The sequence below is a fragment of the Schistocerca gregaria genome, chromosome 3, assembly GCF_023897955.1.
Source record: "Schistocerca gregaria isolate iqSchGreg1 chromosome 3, iqSchGreg1.2, whole genome shotgun sequence".
Taxonomy (NCBI): Eukaryota; Metazoa; Arthropoda; class Insecta; order Orthoptera; family Acrididae; genus Schistocerca; species Schistocerca gregaria.
The window spans coordinates 906,928,601-906,950,576 of record NC_064922.1 but is presented as its reverse complement, the minus strand read 5'-3'; the positions used below and the strand labels follow the sequence as shown (position 1 = coordinate 906,950,576).

The 21,976-nt window shown below is 35.8% G+C and overlaps 1 protein-coding gene across 3 annotated transcripts in view; it reads right to left on the bottom strand.

The window, feature by feature from the left end:
* Positions 1 to 21,976, bottom strand: part of LOC126355237 (uncharacterized) — a 141,451-nt gene that overhangs the window by 38,692 nt on the left and 80,783 nt on the right. The window contains exons 3-4 of one of the 3 annotated variants that reach the window (XM_050005519.1): positions 16,799 to 17,146; positions 10,931 to 11,074 (exon numbers count right to left, since the gene is read on the bottom strand). In XM_050005519.1, coding sequence (XP_049861476.1) covers positions 10,931 to 11,072 — 142 coding nt within the window. In that variant the 5' untranslated portion in view covers positions 11,073 to 11,074; positions 16,799 to 17,146. Of the gene's footprint in view, positions 1 to 2,614; positions 3,151 to 3,246; positions 3,317 to 10,930; positions 11,075 to 16,798; positions 17,147 to 21,976 lie in introns of those variants that run through there. The other 2 variants (XR_007565491.1, XM_050005518.1) reach the window with 2 other exon arrangements.

The following is a 21,976-nucleotide window of genomic DNA, read 5'->3' as shown; positions in this document are numbered from 1 at the left end:
ATACTATGCATGAAGAATTTAAAGAGTTATTTGATGATGAACGAGCTAAAAATTACAAAGGCATGGATCTTGTGAAGAAATTGGCAGTATGAACAGCAAACGTTTTGAAGTTGCAAGCATTATTCTACCGTCAGTTGCAACAGTTTTCAGTAGAACTGAACAAGGAATATGGAGACTTCAATATATTCCTGCAAAGTCACGGGACAAGCCTGGAATGATTTTTCAATTTAAAACTTGGTTCTGTTGAATTTATGAACGGAAAAGGAGTGCAGGAATGAATATTACAACACCCAGAATGGATTGCAGACTTTGCTTTTTAAGTAAACGTGACTGTGTACTGCCCACAGTAAGACACTGCATGGTAATTTCTTTCTGATTTGATAAGGATGCATTTAAAACAAAAATCGCGCCATAGAAGAGACACATTTTCACAAAGTCAGTCTAGTTCTCTAAGCTCACTGTTGTTAAAGAAAACGCAAGGTTTGAAGCATTCATTGTTATCTTCAAAGAACTTCTGTTTTCAAGCTGTTTTTGAGACCATTTGCCATTTCAGTTGAAAGTGCCCCTATTCACAGCAGATGTAACTGATTGACCTGAAAGGTAATTCCAGTTTTAATGACAAATCTTTTTACATTAAAACTATCCTGGATGTCTACATTGCTTTCCTCAGAAGAGTTTGCACGTCTCGATAATGAGGTTGCAAAAGTGTTACAATATTCTGATCTATATGTTTGTGCGAAATATCTTTTTCAATTATGAAACTAAATAAATCATGATTGTGTGTCAACTTGAGTGTGAAACTCTGTCAAATTGTTTGCTTCTGTCCCTAAGCCCACATTTTGTACCAGATTAAAAATTCTATTAAATAATTAAATAGTAATGAAAATTTGTTTTGTTTCTGATCTATATTATTGAGAAATGTGAAACATGAAACTAAGTTGCATGCAGTGCAAATGCACTGCCAGTTAAACATGGCATGAACACTGTTTTCCCCCTCCCCCCCTCACACCGAGACATTGTGGCATGGTAGGGGGAAAATGTGCAGTGAGCGTGAGCACTTTGTCACTTGTGCCCCGGCATGGCCCACAAGCCGAAATCTTGGTCGCCCCTTATCTACCTCGACTGCACTACAAGGTAAACTGCTCCTAACAACACAAACAGGGCAATGTTTCTTAGGTCTACTCTCGTCCTGTGTTTGACTTAACCCTTTGAGACTCAATCCCATCATCAGGGAATAATGCATGTTATTTACATGAAGTATCAATTATTTCATTACATTAATGAATTGCTCAATCAGGGTGGTGTAATGAAATAATTCAAACTGGATGTAAATACCATACTTTTATTGCCTGACGAAGAGCTAAGCTCAAATACTGGTCATATAAAAACAGTATTCTAAACACATCTGGCTGAGGTCTCTCTGGAAATAGGCTGTGGTGCACGGATACTTAAGAAAAGATACAACTTGATAAATTCCCAATTTTCACAATAAGGGGAGATGAGATGTTCTATTGTGACAAAATATATACACCACATGTGAAATAAGCCGATGACATTTTTTATGATGAGTAAGCAACAAATACAAAACCTTCTGCATATGAAACAAGATAATTACCATCACATTTTGAATTAAATTTCAAGGCATATTTCAACCTTTCACTTCAACAGTCACTGATAACAACAGTACACTGCACTGTCGTATATTGTAGTAACATTTCAACAGCGCCATCCATAACATAAAATTGTTAAATCTAATACTACACACAGGACGTAGGAAGGCAACACCACATCTCTACCACTACGCCCTTTTGTCCTTAGAAGTTTTAAAGGCTGAGAACCATCACCATTAATGCACAAAATGAATTATAAAATGTTACTTACTAATGTTTTCTATCAGAAGCAAAGCCATCACTTTCCCAGTACATATTTCCAAAATCAAAATATGTACTTTCCATTTACATTTATGAGTGCTCTAAGGGTGGAAACTTCATAAAATATTGCAGTGTGTTTAAAGATTGTAAAAAAGATTCCATAATTTCAAAAAGTTCTTTTGTAATTTTGGTATGTACACATATCCTATTAAATGTGAAACAGTTCACAAAGAACACAAACTCCAGGTCGGAATATCAGCAATGATTGTTATTCACACTCAATGCTAATTATTAAAATTGTTAAATGAACTTTTCTTGAAGTCTGTTGGACATTCAACTGCTCTTAGTGTTACATAACATAAGGATCACCTTACAGTTATTCTTTTCCTTTTCTGTCTGCTATAAAATAGTTTCTAGAGTTCCTGCATGAAATTCATTAGCTGCTTATCACTATATTTAATGTTGCTATATGCAGAGCTCCTTGGTTCAGACATAATCATCAAGCTGCAATGAGAAACATCAACAGACACTCTGTCAATTATTTCATTTGAACAAAATTAAAGTAAGTGACTTAGACTGACCTTCCTTCTTATTTTAAAGTAAAACTATAACTGAACAATCCATCTGTTTCACTACTTTCATGTGCCACACTTCTATTCCAATTCACTTTCACTATACAAGACACGCGTACACCGAGAATCACACCTAACACAGACTTAGGTACGTAACATGTATAAACTGACCTGCATCTGATTTTTACTTCTCGAAGGTTCCTGTTTCATATTTGTTATATTCAATGAGACCACCAACACAGTTTCAGGCAGGCAGTTTGGTGTTTCATGGTACTGTCAAGGGAATTTAATAATTTATTTTTGTAAACAAATGGCTGTTGTAATATAATAATGGAATCTGGCTGAGGCTACTCATGATAATATTCAGTGGTGACATTCTGATATTCATACACATGTTACATATTTTACTCAACATTAAATTAGCTAGGGCAGGAAACTTCTGAAACATGCTATGCTCTGTCCAGTGGGTAGAAAATAAAACCATCTGAAAACATGTCATCTGAATTATTGCAAGTTTTGCATTAGTGAGTTGAAACTGATAAGATATGTATATCCAAATCAGATTCATGACACTTGCTGTGGACTTAACATTTCATGTAAATGTGGAAAAATGCATAAGATACATAGAAATGAAATACATTGCTAATCTGTTCAATAACAATAGATAGTCAACCTGTTAATTTTGTGAAAATTTAACATAAAAATTTGAGAATTACCCAGTCTATATGTTTTCCTGAAATTTGACCAGCACTGCATAACATGAGTTACAAGGCTGTTTTTAATGGTTGTTCAAATCAACTTACTCACTGATTACGTTGCTTTGTATTTTCTCTGTAGATTTTCAAATTCTCCCCTGGATATATTTTTAATCCTGAAATGGAGTTTATTATAAGAACTAGTTATCTAGCATACTTAGTCATAAGTGAAACAGATGCTAACATAAAGCTTAGGGAAAGTGTGGCAGCAAACTTATATCTAAGAAAAGAGGAAATTACACACAATATTCTGAATGACTATATTTAACCACGACTATAAAATATGATTAGGTGCTATGAAAGTAAGTAAATGAGGTCTCTTGCTATTCAGACAGGCACACAATTTTTCAGAAACATTTTGCAGAATGTATATGTGTGTCTCTCCAGTTTTAGGTGGCATCTGAGAATTGAATTTATTTATTTAGCAGTTTCTGTGAGACCATGCAACCTACCGTTACTTGGTCATGGAGTTTTACACTATTTACAGAAATTTGATTAGGAATTTTATAAACAAAGACTTAAAAGTTTTAATAAAAAAAACAAAGAAGCAGAGAGTGCATGAATAAATAACACATTGCAGGGAAAAGTTCTCAACCATTTCAAGTAATTCCTGTACAGAATACAATGAATGGGTTACAGGAACTTGGATTTGTATTTATTACACTTCTTTTTCAGTTCTTTTGGAAGCCTACTGATAATGACACCTAATTTTTTTATGTCACCAGTGTAGATTCTTGATAGAAATCAATAAAAGCAAAGTACTTAGAACAGAATGCTGTGGCATCCTCAACCTTTATTGACCCCAGTCATATTCAAACCTCTTTCCCATTTGCTGACACTGAATGGCAGCTTTCTGCTTCCTTCTTTTCAGATATGTAGCACACCATTGTTGAGCTTTTTTCCCATAATCCTATAATATTCCAGCTTATGCAAAATTGTATACGGCCCACACAATCAAATGTTTTTATTAAATCAAATAAAACACCTAATGTCCTCAACATATCATCCAGCTCAGCCATTGTCTCACACACACAAAAGAATAAACAGCACGTTCTGTGGATATTGCCTTCCTAAAGCCAAACTGAGCCTGACACCAAATTATGTGTACAGATAAATGCCGTTTGCCCTCCTAAATATCACTATCCCAAAACTCTTGAAAATACTGGCAGCAAAGAAATTGGCTAGCAAGTGTCTGTATTATCTTTTCAACCTTTCCAGAAAATGGTATCACTAACAAGAAGTTCGATCTGTCATCAGCCTGACCAAACTTGAAAGACTCAGTGCACAAGTGATTAAGTGCGGAACTAATGTATGTTGCAGTTTCCTTTGTAATCCCACTAGAAATTTCATTGTACCCATAGGAGTTTTTGCTCTTTAATAACGCAATAATTGATTTCATCTTTACATGTTTCCTGTAGCTGCATGTGACATAGTTGTCTCAGAACATCAACTTTCAAGAGTTGTCCACATTTATCTATGCCGATAAAATTTTGATTTAACTTGCAGACTATCAACAAGAAGCTATTATGAAATATTATCCACAACTCTGGTGTAGCACTAACAGTTTCATTCTCACAAAAGAGAGGTTAACACACCTTCAACTTTTACTCCTGCAATGGCCTTCTGATTCCAGCTATATCCAGCCTTTGCTTCCACCTTTTACTACTTACAGTTGGACCAAATACAGACACTATTAAAAAAACACTCCTTGTTGTCCTGTAATTACATATTAACATGTTCGTACTGAGTTATACACCTTATACATAAAGATGATCACAAAGTTATTAACCAAAAAACACATAAAACCGAGTAAATAAGCTGCTGCTTTTTCATGTTTTGATCAGTTAAATATTAGAGTAATTTAAACAAGAATCATCAATATTTTTCATTGAATATCAATTACTAGTACTCTTAATGCATGTGAATACAGTTTCAAAAAAAACCTGACAGCAGCTACAAGTTTTCTGCATGTTTCATTAATTCCTTTCAGCACAACATGACAAAGTGTAGATATCTGATTGAGAAACTAAGAGATTTCTCATGTAATGGTTCTACTGCCATTCTTGAACTGTTTGAAGGAAGGAAGATTGGGGTTTAATATACTGTCAACAATATGATCATTAAAGGTGGCATGCGCAGTTCAGACAAGGCGAGGAAGAAACTTTACCATATCCTCTTCAAAGATACCATCTATGCATTTTTTTTAAATTCATTTACGGAAATCACAAAAAAAATCTGGATGACCAGATGAGGATTTCAACTTTGCTCTTCCTACATGTGAGTCCAGCACCCAAAGCACCATGCCACTTCATCTGATGCACTTAAATGTTTCTGACAAATTCACAGACATTTTCCAGAATTCATATGCTATGAAAGACCCTTCAAACTATCTGAAGGAACACCAAAATTGAATGCTAAAATGATTAGTTTTATACACACAGCGGGCAATTCATCACCATAAACAGTAATAACTGTAAATTATCTGCAAGTATGCATCTGAAGCAACTTAAAACTGCAACCACCAATAAAAGTTGGAATATAAAAAGCAGATGGTATGCAGAAACACACTGGAAGAATCCTTCCAAAATTAATTAATCCATGAAAGAGTTAGTTCACAAAATGCTTATTCAATCATTCCTGAGTACTGCTCAGCTTTTTGGGACCCTTACTACATAGGATTAATGGAGGAGATCTAGAGAAGATCCAAAGAACAGCAACACATTTCATCACACACTCATTTAAATAGCACAAAGATTCCCATGCACAATTCTGTTGGTGTACTGTATAAAACAAACAAAATGCATTACATAGAGGTTCATTGTTAAAATTACAGGAGTTAACATTCAAGGAAGAGTCAAGCAACATATTACACATACTTCATACAAAATGGCAATTACCATCAGATAAATTCTACGCAAATGGAGGCTTGCCAACAGCAGTTCTTCCCGCACAGTTGTTATGAATGGAACAGTAAAGGGAAAAGGGAAAATTAATATTATCACTCTTTATCACACACTGTTACATGGTTCGCGCAGAATAGATGTAGATGTAGATGATGCATTTCTTAACTCCCCATTACTTCTCATGAGGTGAGCTGCATTTTCAAATTTTATGCAATTACAGGTGTAATATTCCAGTTTTATTTCATATTAATGTTCTTAGTATACTATTGAATATGTCCAGATTCTATATGTTTAGAGGTAATGTTCTACATTTATTATGAAGTTATATATAACATTTGGTGCCAGTCTTAGATTTAAGAAGATATCATATATTATTGAGATCTTATTAAATCCACAGAGCAAAGACTCTGCATAAAAGTTGCAAATTACTTATTTATGCAAATGTTACTATGGTGTCATAAGCAATTAAATTCAGAACAATAAAACATGCCAGTATATTTAAGTTGCTCACTTGGGCAGAGTTAAACATCTTTTTATGTTTGCACCATATTACGTTTTCTAAGTCTTACAAAATGTACCATATTTTGCTGTTTTTGAAATGAATAGATTTATAATCTGATAAATTACAAAGTTAACTCAAAATATAATAAAATTTTGAGACAACAAAAAAGATTTTATGTCAGAAAAATTACCAAAATAGTACATATACCTCATCTTTCTTACACTGCTGTGATATCTATGGTAGTCATATCTCTGTTACAGGTACACTGTTTCTATCATAAATGGAAATATAGTTTTAATGTGCACAGAAGAAATACAGAAAGCCCTGAAAATATTTAAAAGGATTGTAAAAACATATACAAATCACAATTCCTCCCTTTACTAAGGATCAAAATTAAGTAATTACTTGGGAGCAGGACGTGCACACTGTATAAAATTGATAAGTGATGTCTTTGCTGCTTTAATCAGGCTATGTGGCCTTATATCAAGCGACTGTGATAGACAGATTAGTCTGTAATAAGTTCAACCCGATTAAAGCAAAAATGACATAATATTCAAAATGTTTAGTAGTTTCAGTTACCTTATGTTACACTTCCTAATGCTGGAGACAATGTCAGAGGCTGTAAAGACTCTGTCAGTTGGATTCTGAACTCAAGCAAGCACTGAATATATTTTTTACCTTCTGAAAGAAGGCACATCAGGCCAACATAGTCCAATATTCTATTCTTATTGAAAATATGGTGCATTTTTAATGTTCAGAAACACAATGGATGGTGCCGGTTTCAGATGATAAACAGCAAGGTTACTAGCAACATAATATCAGGGTGCATATCGCTTGCTAGTGTAAATAACAAATCTCTGAACATTTATAAAACAGAAGCATTTACAGTTTTATTGAGAAACAATTACATAAAATTATAAATCTAAAATTTCAATAACTGTTTACTTTATTTGGTGATGACACCAAAGAATCAAATAATATAAAAAGAAAACAGATTATGTGTAACAAGCATTGTTCCATTTGGCAGACATAGTAAAGCATCGATTTATCCAAACAGCTGGGGATGGATTGGTGTTTGGACAACTGAATTTTTATCAGGTTACCCTCCATTCAGAGGCTATTGGATGCAGCGAGCATTATTTTTGATTTGTAAATAAAAGATTAGATCTAGCTCTGCCAATAAAAATTCCAAAGGATGACTGATAGCTGAAATCTATTATTTACAAATCAATTGAATTTTTGGGTAACTGATAATTTATGAAAACATATTATATCAGTGCTCATGTGAAACACAGGAACACTGAATCAAACATAAAACTGAACATACATATTTTGAATAAATGTGTTACAAAATGGCTTGGGGGCTAGGAAATTTTATTGATAGTACCACTGTTCTTTCTAATGCCTAATGATGATGTATTTCCAACTCCATATTTCCAAGCTAAGGTTGACCCACTAGAAGCTTTCTTCAATTGGTCTATTATTTTAAGATTATCAGAAACAATAAAAACAATGCATTATGTATAGTCACCATTGCGAACAATGCAAGAGCATGATCTGTCAAAAGCCAAGGACAAAAAATTAAAACAGAACAGAAATTATTATGGCTTGCACGGAGGGGGAAACAGGTCGAACTAGCCAGCCCTGTGTTAGTGAAACTTCTACATGGCACACATTCAAAAAGAATTTGACAATTGGAATGCTTTCACAAAACTGAAACTTCTGTTTATTGGTATTCAGGTGATGAATGCTCTCCTCTACATATAATGATCCCAGCATCATAAATATGATTAAATCACAAAACTTTACATTTGCAAGCCCGGCAGACCAACCCATACCAAATATTTTTATGATAAATTTAGTGTAAAAAATTGTGGGCACAGCATCCATTACATACTTCCAATAAACAGAGTGCCAGGTACAAGCTAAGTACAAAAACCTACTCTTGATGGTTTGATGGGACAGGGATTTGAAACGCCATCTTTCTGATATGAAACTATCATTTAATCAGACATTTACAAATAGAAATATGTTGTTAAAACAAGAGAATTTAAAAAAAAATTACTACAAAAGTATGAGATAAATTTGTCAACTAATCAAGGTGAGAAGCGAGTGACAAAACACAAGAAAAAGGATGGAAGGTTAGAGTTTGACATCTACAAATTTCCTTTCATATAAAAGTCCAGAGACTGAAGAAATGCTTTATTTAACCTGATGACAGAGGAATACGAGATAAAGGTTTCAACACGGCAAATGCAATGAAAGACTGAGAGCCACATGAATAAAATATGGCAAAAAGAATGCCACAAATTGTAATATGTCTGCCGAGTGATAAAGAAAAAGCACAGGGTCCACATTAGGCAATGATGTTGCAGACAGCTTCCAGACAGACATTGAAGGTCCACGTCCAAATAACCATACCGAAGATTGTTATTGCTTGTACATTATTGGCAACATTACAAGGAAGATGCCAGCCAAAGGGATATGACACGATTAACTACACAACAGGACACAAGGTTTTAACGATACTGCTAAACTAAACATTATTCATGAACAGAATGCTTTCAGAAAGGAATATTTTTGGTGAGAGCATGTTTCTTTTAGCATGGGAAAAGAAGGCATCACACAACAGCAACAAGAATGCTGACAAATAATTTGATTGAAATTCTGTAATTTGATTGCTGAAACAATTTGAGCTGGGCAATGAAATGTAAGGGGCATGTCCAGAGCTTGAGCTGGGCAATCAAATATAAGGGACATACCCAGATCTGCCATTAGATCGTGCACGATTCTGCTTGTAGCCCCAAGCAGTAACTGTCAGTAGGACACAGTGAACCATTCCACTACAGACTGCAGCCACAGATATGTGACAACCACTACCTGCCAACTAAGTCCTGACTACAAAAGTATGACACTGCATGAGGAAGTCAAAGTTTTAATTATCACTTTGTAAAAATAAAGTTTTAATCATTACTGTAGGAAACAAATTTGTAATTGATATGTCTGTCTGCATGGCCAAAATAAGAATAATTATTATGTAATCTTTATTTTCCTTTTCTGCAAGTACATTTCTGCAGTACCCTTGCTGCACTAGCATACGACACTGCTAGGGGAGGGGGAGGGGGGGGGGGGGGGAAGCCCTTGTAACATCCAAAGTGGCAATAACGAATGAAACATTACAAAAGAGAAGTTAGTATGAAGAGAAGAAGACAAAGAGATGAGCCAGGAAGTGCCGATAGAAGGGGAAGAGGCGCATGAGATACACTCTAGTACAGATACAGAACACATCTGACATGCACAGATGCAAGGCATACTTATTATACATAGTTAGCAATACATATTTCTTCAAAATGCGTTTCACATTTATCACACAAATTTAAGATTCTAAGCATTGTTTCTCAATAACATTTGTACTTCCACAAGCAATTGACTCAGTACATAAATAAAAATAATTTAGGAATAAAGCACTGTGTATGGAAGCAGGCATGGTGAGTGTGTGTGTGTGTGTGTGTGTGTGTGTGTGTGTGTGTGTGTGCTAGCCAAGCTCTCTAACTTTTTTTGTAGACCCATTGATGACACAGTGCTTCTGCCTTTTGGTGAGTCGTCTCCTTTATGCCTAAATAATTTATGAATTTCAACCAGAACTTTCTAAACATATACAAATACATAAAAAGTCAGTTTGTTGCAAACAAAGTTTTATGAATTGCATGTTGCCATGATGTTGCTCCTTAACTATGATATTGTTTTGCCTCTTACTTTTCTGTCATTGCAAGGTCCTCTTTGTTACGCACTCTACTGCTTCCAATGCAACACTACGTAGCGTTCTTTTTTGAGTTGTAAATCATGTGTAATACCAACACCTATCACTCCTCTCTAAATATTTATCTTTCTAGAATTTGTTCTCTAGTGTAAAGGAAGAAAGTCTTTTGTTATGCACACCTAAATAAATAACATGCTATCAAAGCAAAAAGTCATGCAGAATGAAGTCAGAGCCGGCAGATCATCACTCCCTCCCTCACTCAAACACACAGATAGGAAGGATTGTTTTTAATACAGTAATATAGTAATTTGAGAAAACATCATGCCGCTTCGGAGTCACACCATAAATTGTTTGCTGATGATATAGGCAAAAATATAGATCCTTCATGAACTCTAAGCACATGTCTCTGTAGACTACCTTTTTGCTTTGATTTATATGAACAAAGGGAACATGCATATTGTGGCTCCTTCCCACATTCGCGCTGTTTGTGCTTAGTTAATGAACCTTTCCAGTAATATTTCCTACCACACTGATCACAAGTAAATTTCTGGCTGAAAGGTCTCTCACTTGAGGCTATACATGAGAGCATGTCTGGTGTACTTCCATCATCGCAAGCATAAAGTCTTGTCTCTGGCATGTGTAACGATCTGGTCAAATTCCCTACACCACAAGATTTGACGAACTTTCTTCCAACTTCAGGTGAATACATTCCTGCAAAATTAGAGAAAAATGGGGTTACATTACACATCTGCATTATAAAATTCTTGTCGGCCACGAAAATTGATATAAATTTACATTCAATTGTCTTCAAATTAACCATAATGCAAAAAACTATGAATTGCTAAAAATGAGATGATGTAAAGTCTGTTATAAATGTTTTGATGTAAAAATCTACATGGTAAAATGTAACACCAAAAATACTATAGGGTGTCAAGCAAGGTATGTGAAATCATATTTATTTATTTATTTTTACTGTAGACTAATGTAATTCAAAGGACAAAATGTTATATGACTGATATTTGGAGAATGAGCGCACGATGTGCAAAGAATATTTAAATGTCACACTACTTCAATTTCATTATAAGACTTCACAACATACGCAGCTCTGGGAATATAATTACTTAGGAATCAATGCGTATGGCACATATGTGAATTGGCTTCTACATCCAATTTATTACTTCATCTCTTCCACATGTCCACTTCCTCATTTCATAGATACTGCATGTCGCTCTTTAGAGCCCAATTAAATGACCATCACTTTCAGGTTATTAAACATACTTTCTAATAGTTTATTCTCTAATACTTTACAGCAGAATTACTAAATTATCAATTCTTGTAGTACAGTTTTGAAAATGACGTTATTTGTGGTGAAATACTTACAATTTACATAAATGACAAACAAAAAATGGTTCTACTAAGAAAACAGGATATTAACAGAAGATAAAAATAAAACACAGTAGCATGAGGAAGACTAAAGCAATGATTAAAATTTCTTACAGCACTGGGACATTTTCAGAAAGTACATTATACAAAATCCAGCATTCTTCATGCACACATTTATGATAATCATAAATGAGAATACAAATAAATAATTACTGAAAACATACAGTAAACGACAACTGAATATCCTTTGACATTATTTCATATCATCTCAGCATTTGCACACATCAATACAAAAATTGTAGTTGATGACAGTAAAAATATAACTTTTCATCTTATCTCTCGAATATAAGGTAAACATATTATTGCAGCATCATATCATTCAGCATTTCACGAGGAGCATTGGTTGTACTTGATTCTGAGCATCATGGGATCAAACCTTAATACGCATGATGGATAAATAATGAATGCTCTCAGACACCAGACAACATGGGCATTGTTTTTTGCACAGCCCCCATGCCAATTTTGCTAATTCCCTGTTTCCGACTCATTAAAAAAAAAGAAGAAAAAGAAATTTAAAACTGCCATGTAAGTAAAAAAGAACAAAGTACACATGATATGCAGCTGACAAATTAATGTCGTAACTTACCGGCTATAATTCCTTTGATGAAATCATCACAACAACCTACACATATGACCAATATTGACAAGGTTTTTTTAAAAAAAAATCATTATTTTTAGTTAAATGTATATTCATAAAACAAAATGAGATATCAGTTATTGTGAGTTGTTATCTAACCACTTAGATACGAACAGCTTTATTTCTGCTGCATATACTTACAATCCTTTCAACAGATTTGAAGAAAAACAAGACGGCTGAAAACACATTTATAGCTTCAAAAGAAATAAAGTAATATTCTTGATGCAAAATATTAGCAACGAAAATAAAGCTATGCAAATAATGTTATTCAGCTTTACTGTACATTCTCAGAAGCTTGCAGAACATTCAAAGAGCAAATTATAATTCATAGTTTTATAACATTATTTTTAAAGTTTTCTTCATCTGAGAAAGTAACATGTAACTTTAGGAAAAAACTAATACTAATTTTTCTTTAAAAAATATGGTTTTCCTTCCTACTTGACCAAAAGAGTCAATATATCACTCATAAATTAAACACTTCAGTGTTTAGAAGCAAATCCAAAATGAGTAGAAACATGCAAATAAAAACAATGTTTAAAATCATCATCAGCAGCAGCTATGATTGTTGTTCTGTGGTCTTCAGTCAAAAGCCTGGTTTGATGCAGCTCTCCACACTAGTCTCTTCATCTCTGCTTGATGTCTGCAGCCTATGTCCATTACAATACGGATGCGACAGTAAATTTTACTATTATTACCAGTTTCAGTGGTTGCAAATTATCAGGTACATGAAGTTGTTTTGGTCTCGGTATCTGTTTTGATATACACATGATGCTCCATTTCATTTTACACAGCTTCATAAACATCTAGAGAGTAGATGTCAACAATATTATGAAAAAGATAATTGCTACTCACCACAAAGATGTCACATTGAGTTGCAGACAGGCATAACGAAAAGACTGTTATGTACTGAGCTTAAGGTCAAAGCCTTCCTCAGAAAAGAAAAAAAAAACACACACACACATCTATTCATACAAGCAAGCACACCTCACACATACTCTCTCCAGCTGCTGCAGCCAGAATGCAGTGGTGTCATGTCAAGTGGAAGCAGCAATCTGGAGTGGGGCATTGTAGGGGGAGGGATACCATGGTACAAGTACGGGAAAGGAGTGAAGACTGACAGACAGAGCAAGCAAAGACCAGACGGTGGCCAGACAAGGCTGTCTGCCAAAGTGTGGGGGAAGGAAAGGGGCAATGGGAGAGCAGCAGAGAGGAGAAAACACCAGTGATGCCGGCAGAGAGTGGAGCACAACAAGGGTGGGGGAGGTGTAAGGGCAGAGGGAGGTGAAAACTGTTGGGTGGAGTGTGCAGGGACAGTAGGTTACCTCAGGTTGAAGCTGGGACAATTACAGTTGCGGAGAAGAGTTCGCATCCCCTCTGTTCATTCACCTCCTCCCTATTCACATCCCCTACCCACATTGTGCTCCACTCTTTGCCAATGGCACTGGTCTTTTCCTCTCTCTGCTCCCCTGCTTTTGCATTCCTCATCCTCCTCTCCCTTCACACAAAGCTTTCAGACACCACGGCAGGCAGCCTTGTGTGACCACCGTCTGGTCTCTGCATGCTCTGTCTTGCAGACCCGACTCCTTTCCCCTACTTGTACCATGATACCCCTCCCCCTTCCCCACCCACTCCAGATCGGTGCTTCTGCTCGATACACCACCACTGCATTCTGGCCACAGCAGCCAGAAGGAGTATGTGTGAGGTTTGCTTGCTTGTATGAATTGTGTGTTTTCTTTCCTGAAGAGGGCTTTAGCTAAAAGCACAGTGTGTAACACTCTTTTCATTGTACCTGCCTGCGACCCCAAAGCATCATCTTTAGGGTGAGTGGCAATCTATTCTTTTCGTGCTACTGTCGATATTATAACCCGAAAATTTAATTGTTACAGAGTAAATGTATTGTTGTACTACAATGTTACTAAAATGCTGCACCTCCTAAACAATGTTTAACTTTTACATACTGAACACTGATATTATGTTCATCTTTTTTATATTAGGCAGAGTGAGATGGAACGTCATTCACATCTCCGGGCAGATACTGTGACAAACAACTTCTTTTGCCTGAGGTTAACTTTTAACAACTGTATCGGGTAGCAGTAATAAGGCTTTTTATTCCGCTGATGGCAGTACAATAGGATTTTTAATATGTATCTGCAAAGATATGGAGCACTAGCTAGTGGAAATATTTTTAAACCATTGTCTCTATTAGAAATAGTTTTATGATTGTTGCAGATCATAAGCTGTGTTTGCCAGCTGATTGATGCTACATGATTAACATTCTGAGAATCAAAATAAAGAAGGCACTGTACATTTGCTCATCTGTCATCACCACAACTACAATTCACACAAGTGGCACCACACTTGCTTCAGTAGGTTATGATTTGCCCATTGTGACCACTCAATTTTTATGTAACTTTAGTTCATTTGCAGAAGTTCTGTTAAAAGGATAGAATTTGCTGTCTGGAAAATACAGTCCAATCCATATTGTAAACGAGCTTTTAACTATTTGGTTACCATTTATAGAGCTGTTCATGTGTTATAGAACAGTTACAAGTTTTATAGACAGTTTCACAAACAGAAAATGAAGGGCAAAGGTGAAAGATACACATCATTTTCTATCTCACAAAGAGAGGGTGAGAGGGAGTGGGAGAGGGAGGGGAGGGTGAGAGGGAGAGGGAGGAGAGGGAAAAATTATTTGGTTACTATTTATACAGTTGATCATGTGTTATAGAACAGTTACAAGTTTTAGAGACAGTTTCACAAACAGAAAATGAAGGGCAAAGGTGCAAGATACACATCATTTTTTGTCTCACAAAAAAGGGGGTGGGGGAGGGGGACAGAGAGCGGGGGGAGGGAGAGGGTGAGAGGAGGAGGGGGAGGGGAATGGGGAGGGCAGGGGGAGGGGAGGGGGAGGGGGAGGGGAAGGGGGAGTGCAGGGGGACAGGAGGGGAGGGGGAGAGGGAGGGGAGAGGGAGTGGGAGGAGGAGTGGGAGGGGGAGAGGGAGGGGAGGGCAGAGGGTGGGAGATTTTATATGAGAGAGAAGAAATACTCAAAAATGAAACACATTAATTGAAATTATGCAAATAACTGGGCAAAAATAATGCAAAATAACCAGTTAACTTAAGAAGTAAAAGTCTTAAATACTGCACCAAAACTCAAACAACTAAAGGGAAAAATGTTTGCCCTCCTTCTCCGTGTGCATAAAAGATATGGAAGCCAAACATAGCCATACAGTCTGAAAGTAATAGAGAAAATCCCATGATTAAAAATATGATTGTTAGTATCATCCAAGGAACAGTTGTAGAAAAATTGCATAAAACTTGAATACAGCAAGAACAGTAAGAGTTCAACAAATGTGTAACACTTGGTGCAACACTGACATATCTGTAGTACAGCATATTAATCTCAGGGTTATCACAACAAAAGATTTTGTTATTTTCAACATACAGTCCCTGCACTGCACACATTCTTTTAAAAAGTCTTTTTGTCAAAGTGCTTCCACAATTTATATAAAATAAAAAGTGAAAAGAAATTAAGATATCACAAAGAAAAACACTGAGTACTAACAAAGAGAATATTACACAAAAAGAGTATTACATACAGTCTTTTTTTAGGCTTTTTAGATTTCCGAGAGAGTATTATATATATTGTTTAAGCTACTTAGATTTCCATGAGAATGTATTAAAATGTCACAGTTTATTACCAAATATAAATCAATTTTATAAATGTTTGACGTTCAGTTACAGAAAATAAACATAACTGCAAGAGAGTGAACCCTATTAGACAATATTCTGAAGAATGAGGATTGCTCCACACTCAAATAGATTATCCTCAGTAGCTAAATCAACATGTATTTTTAGAACAGCCACTGTACTAATTACAAAACATTGATATGTTGTCAAAATATGAGTAAAATGTGTGAAAAACATGAACAAGCACTAAGATTTTTCACAAGTGTTAAAAATGCAGATCAAGAAAATAAGTTTTACATTAAAATTAATTAACTGGCCTTTGTAAAATCTGTGTTTTTACATCTTGATGGTGTCACCCTTTGCAAGCCCAGTAGTAGGTTTTACTCGTAGTCATTTTCAAGTACAGTTTTATTTCTTTAAAAATGATGTACAGGTTGAACAACAAGTATTACACAACAACAACAACAACAACAACAACACAACAACAACATAAACACAACAAGACTTGTGATTAGAGGAACAAATGTGTATAATAATAATAATAATAATAATAATAATAATAATAATAATAATAAACACGAAATATCGCAGCAATGTTCAGATACAAAGAAATAACATACAATTCATTTCAAAGAACATAAATTAGTGTTGTTACTATCTCTTACCTCTTATGATATGATTTTCCCCCTCTAAATTACAGAGCTTATAACTGAAAGAGGTGTACACTTTTCCGAAAAAATATATATACGCAACAATCAACCAACTGCCATGTCATCCTCAGTTATTCATCACTGGATGCGGTAGGGATCGGCATGGGGTCAGCATACCACACTCCGAACTGTTATCAACTTTCGCCCAGGGAGCCACTATCTCTCAATACGGTGGCTATTCAATTGGCATCACGAGGCTGAGTTTTCCCCAGCTTCAGTCCTCTCACCAAGGAAAAATCTCGGGCAGTTCCAAGAATTGAATCCGAGGCTCCCGCGTAAGGTTCTGTAGTGTTGACCAATCCGCTACAGTGATGGACAAAAAAAAAAGAAAATACATTGAAAATTACATTACAAATGGGGAATCTACTGTACAAACTATGGATATAATCATTCAAGACAACCTGAAGAAGGAGTTAACTGTAGATTCCTGTGCAATAAAAATTTCAAAGAACACACTAGCAAATAAATATGTTAAGCAAATACTGTAAATATGACATTACTTTAAAACCTGTATATAGCACCTTATTTTCCTTGAATGTCAGTTACGAAATAGAAAAGAAAGGAGAGGATCATCAGTGGGTTAAACATGAAGAGTATTGTGAAGTTTGTTTCACACAAGTTGTATTTAACTGTAATTAAAATGTAGATATTGAGAGAAATGTTGATTGTCAGAACACTATGGTGTGAGCTTTGGAGTGGTGTGGGTTTGAAAGTAACTTTTTTATGCATTTCAGAAATAACTCAAAAACTACAGCTTCTAGCCAAAATGTTTCCCAGGAAAAAATTAAACTACATTAAATTTCCAACAAAAAAGGTCATCTCCATTTTTTTCTCGAGGACCAACAATTTCCATGTTCAGGGGACAGCAAAATGTATGTATTACATCTATGTGCAGTAGAGCTGTATTAAGGGATAAAACATGTTCCATGGGTGTAACAGAGTGGAGAGAGAGATGTGGTAGAAGAGTAAAAGATAGGTTGTCGGATTCTGTTTTTGCACTTCCCTCCTTCATAGGTCTGCAGACTAAAGCAGGTGATTCCCTCCCTCTATGTACCCCCCTACAGCATAAGAAGCAACTACAGGATGTTTCATACAGTTACCATCCACAGTCCACTTTATGAATCACTGGCAATGCAGTATGCAGGCATAACCAGGCAGGGAAGGGGGTGGGAAGTGGGGATGGGGTTTGATTTTGCACAAAATGAATGAACACTACATTGTAACATTGACTAATTGTGACATTCCATCCTGGATTTCTCATCGTTTGAACAGTGCACTGAATGCACATATGAGTTACTAATAACACTAACACCAGTAATGCATATGGAGAGAATCTATGTAATTCTCTGTGCACAGTTTTATACTGCTAGAGGAGAAGTTGATTCTTAGTCATCCCATGTGGTAGCTGTAGTGTTCTTTCAGGAAAATCACCTTCCCCACCATGAGTGTTGCTCAGTTTTCAGCTTACAGGAAGATTATACCTCCCCAGAATTTCCTGTTCTCGAATTCTCTTATGCAAGTAGATAAAATAATTTCACTGGTCTGGTGTTTATATTGTGAAGTTACTTTCAGTTTACTGAAGACCACAAAGATAAGATAAGAGAGATTAGGGCTCGTACAGAGGCAAATAGGCAGTCATTTTTCCCTCGTTCTGTTTGAGAGTGGAACAGGGAGAGATTGTGGAGTATGTATGTAGATGAAGATGTAGATGTAGATGTAAACTGAATGAATAATTTGCAGTTGATAAGTGAGTTATTATGTAAAAAAGATCAAAAGTTGGAGCTTTCAACTGTCTGCCACATTGAAGAACTTTTTCCAAATTTCCTGACATGCTGACAATACGTATTCAACAATGTCGATTTCACTGTCTCTACAATCACTGTCTGGGATACTTTTCACAGTGTGAGAGGTATCAAATGCAACACTCCAGCCTCAGTTCTCCCATAATCTGAAGAAGCCCAGAGGCTTAAATTATCTCCCTCTGCAACAGAAATAGATCACCTAGGTGTTACAGAATTTCAGATATTGCAACATACATCAAGCAATGCATTATAGCAGATTACTGTTCTAGGCCTGAACAGAATCAGTTCCTTCCATCAAACATATTCACACCCATCTTGGAAGATATCCTGTGTATATGTGGTAAGTGCAGCCTGCTCTACAAGCACCAGAAATTCCTAAATGAAAAAGATTTATGCAGTCTATCAATAACACAATCAGCAGCTTTATGATACCCTGTCAATGACAGACTATGGAAGGGTGCCACATTTACCAATCCAGTTCCTTTCCCACTGGTCACTGACAACATCACACGCACACAAATCAATACACATCACACACACACACACACACACACACACACACAAATTAATACACAGGAACATATTTTACGTAACACCTTGCTTAGCAATGGCAAATAAGTAATCAACAAACCAAAAATAACTCCATGATATAAAAATGAACTTAGTGAAATTATTTTGTCTCCTTGCATAACAGAACTGGACAGGAAATTCTGAGGAGTTATAGTCTGTCTGTAAACCAAAAAGCGAGCAGTGTTCATGTTGGGGGAAGAATACCGCAGCTACCATATGGGATGCCTGAGAATCAATTTCTGCAATGTAAAACTGAGTAAAAAAAAATTACAGAAAGTCTGCCCATACGAATTACCTATGTTAGGATTATTAATAACTCATATCCTCATTCTGTGTAGTGCTAAATAATTTTGCGCAAAATCACCTCCTCCTCCTGCACACTGTACTGCCAACGATTCATAAGGTGCGCTGTGGACAGTGAGTGTAACTTTATGAAACACCCAGTAGTTGCTTCTAATGCTGTAGTGGGGTAGACAGAGGTGAGGGAGATCACCTGCTTCAGTTTGCAGACCTACGAAGAGGGAAGTGCATAAACACTGTATGGCAACCTATCATGCTTCCATCCCGCACATCTCCCCCTCCATGCTGTTAAACCCACAGAATACAATTTATCCCTTAATATGGTTCCACTGCACTTATATGTGGTACACACATTTAATGTTTGTATTTGACCCTTTTCATTTAAAGATAAACATTAATGTTATACTGTTAGAACAATATCTTTAATAATCTGTAATTTTTCCCTCCCCTGAATGCAAAAACTATTAGTCCTAGAGAAAAAATTAATAGGATTTTTTGTAGGAAATATAATATGATTTATTTTTTATTGAGAAACTGAAGTTTTCAAGTTACTCAAGAAAGACATTAGTGACCTTTTAGTATGTTGTTCATAACACTCTTGCCTAGCATTGCGTACAAATTTGAGACTACATGATGATTTTTCCTCCCTAATAGACCATTTTTGGTCTTTGTTGACAGGGCTATAAATATGTACCAACATAGTGAAGAATTAAAGATAAATACCCATCCTATCACTCACATGACAACACCGTAGGCAAGAAGTTCACTGCAAGCAGTAATTATATGAATAAACATTTTTCCCAGTGCTGCTGTAACTTTTCCCACATTAAAGGTAAATGTTTACCTTTTTATATACTTGTTAATTACTGTAATGTCTGTAAAATTTAACTGTATGTCAGTAAAGCTTCTAAGTATGTAATGTTAGCTACTTTGCTGAACATGAAAGGAAATTTGAATATATTATTATTATTATTTCTTTTCTTTCTCAGATGTTATGTCTGGTTAAAAATGGAAAGTGACACAGCCCTAGATCAAGTGTGACTTCCTTTTAACTCTATGGTATGTTACATTGCATTTAGGAACGTTCGGGTAATTGAACATGTATCAATAATTACAGATTTCTGCAGTTGTATATATACGTTTGGATGTAGCTGTATTGTGTTGATATACTGGTGGGTATTGTGTGGTATGACTCCTGTAGTTGATAGTATAATTGGTATAATGTCAACTTTATCCTGATGCCACATGTCCTTGACTTCCTCAGCCAGTTGGATGTATTTTTCAATTTTTTCTTCTGTTATCTTCTGTATATTTGTTGTATTGGGTATGGATATTTCGATTAGTTGTGTTAATTTCATCTTTTTATTGGTGATTATGATGTCAGGTTTGTTATGTGGTGGTGTTTTATCTGTTATGATGGTTCTGGTCCAGTATAATTTGTATTCATCATTCTCCAGTACATTTTGTGGTGCATTTTATTATTATTATTATTATTATTATTATTATTATTACTACTACTACTACTACTACTATTTACATGAAAAATAACATTATACAATCAGTGGAAGATTTACATTAACAGAACATCATCACAGTATTTGATACCTCCTTACCCTTCATTCTGATAAACATATGTGAAATGTCAGTGCTATATACTTCACTAAAATTGAAGAGAAGGTCTACCCTTTTCATTTACAGCCTGTTGTACTGTCACAAGGAGTCAGAAGAAATATTTCTGAAACTTGCAGGAATTAGAAAAGAATCATATATTTCCCTTAAATTTTAGGTTCACCTAAAGTTTGATGAGTGCTATGTAGGGATGTAATTAGCATCACGTGAAATTTTCTAAACCTGCCTCCGTAACCGGGGGCATTAATGGTTTCTTCTGTGGTGGTGCTCAACTTGGAAGTATGTATGTTTGGATCTTGGTGGTGGATAAAATTTTCGCTGCCAGAAGTTAGCCAGCAAGGAAAAGGAAAGTGGTGATGTTAAGCTCCTTATCACCAGTGTTTGTGCCAATGTCCTGGATTAAATTCCAGATCTATCCACAGTGTCTCATGAAGTGAGAGCATATGACAATGTTGATGATGATCCATCCATTGTACAGGGATGTTAATTTCACCCTCACCCTTCCTTTCATCCATAAGATCAGTGGAAGGCAATGGCAAACCACCTCTCCTGAACATCGCCATGAGTGGCTGTGCATCTGCCCCCCTATGCTCATACACTGAGTGTGGGACTTTAAGTAACTTCAAAAACATCTACATCTACATCTACATCTACATCTACATCTACATCCATACTCCGCAAGCCACCTGACGGTGTGTGGCGGAGGGTACCCTGAGTACCTCTATCGGTTCTCCCTTCTATTCCAGTCTCGTATTGTACGTGGAAAGAAGGATTGTCCGTATGCTTCTGTGTGGGCTCTAATCTCTCTGATTTTATCCTCATGGTCTCTTCG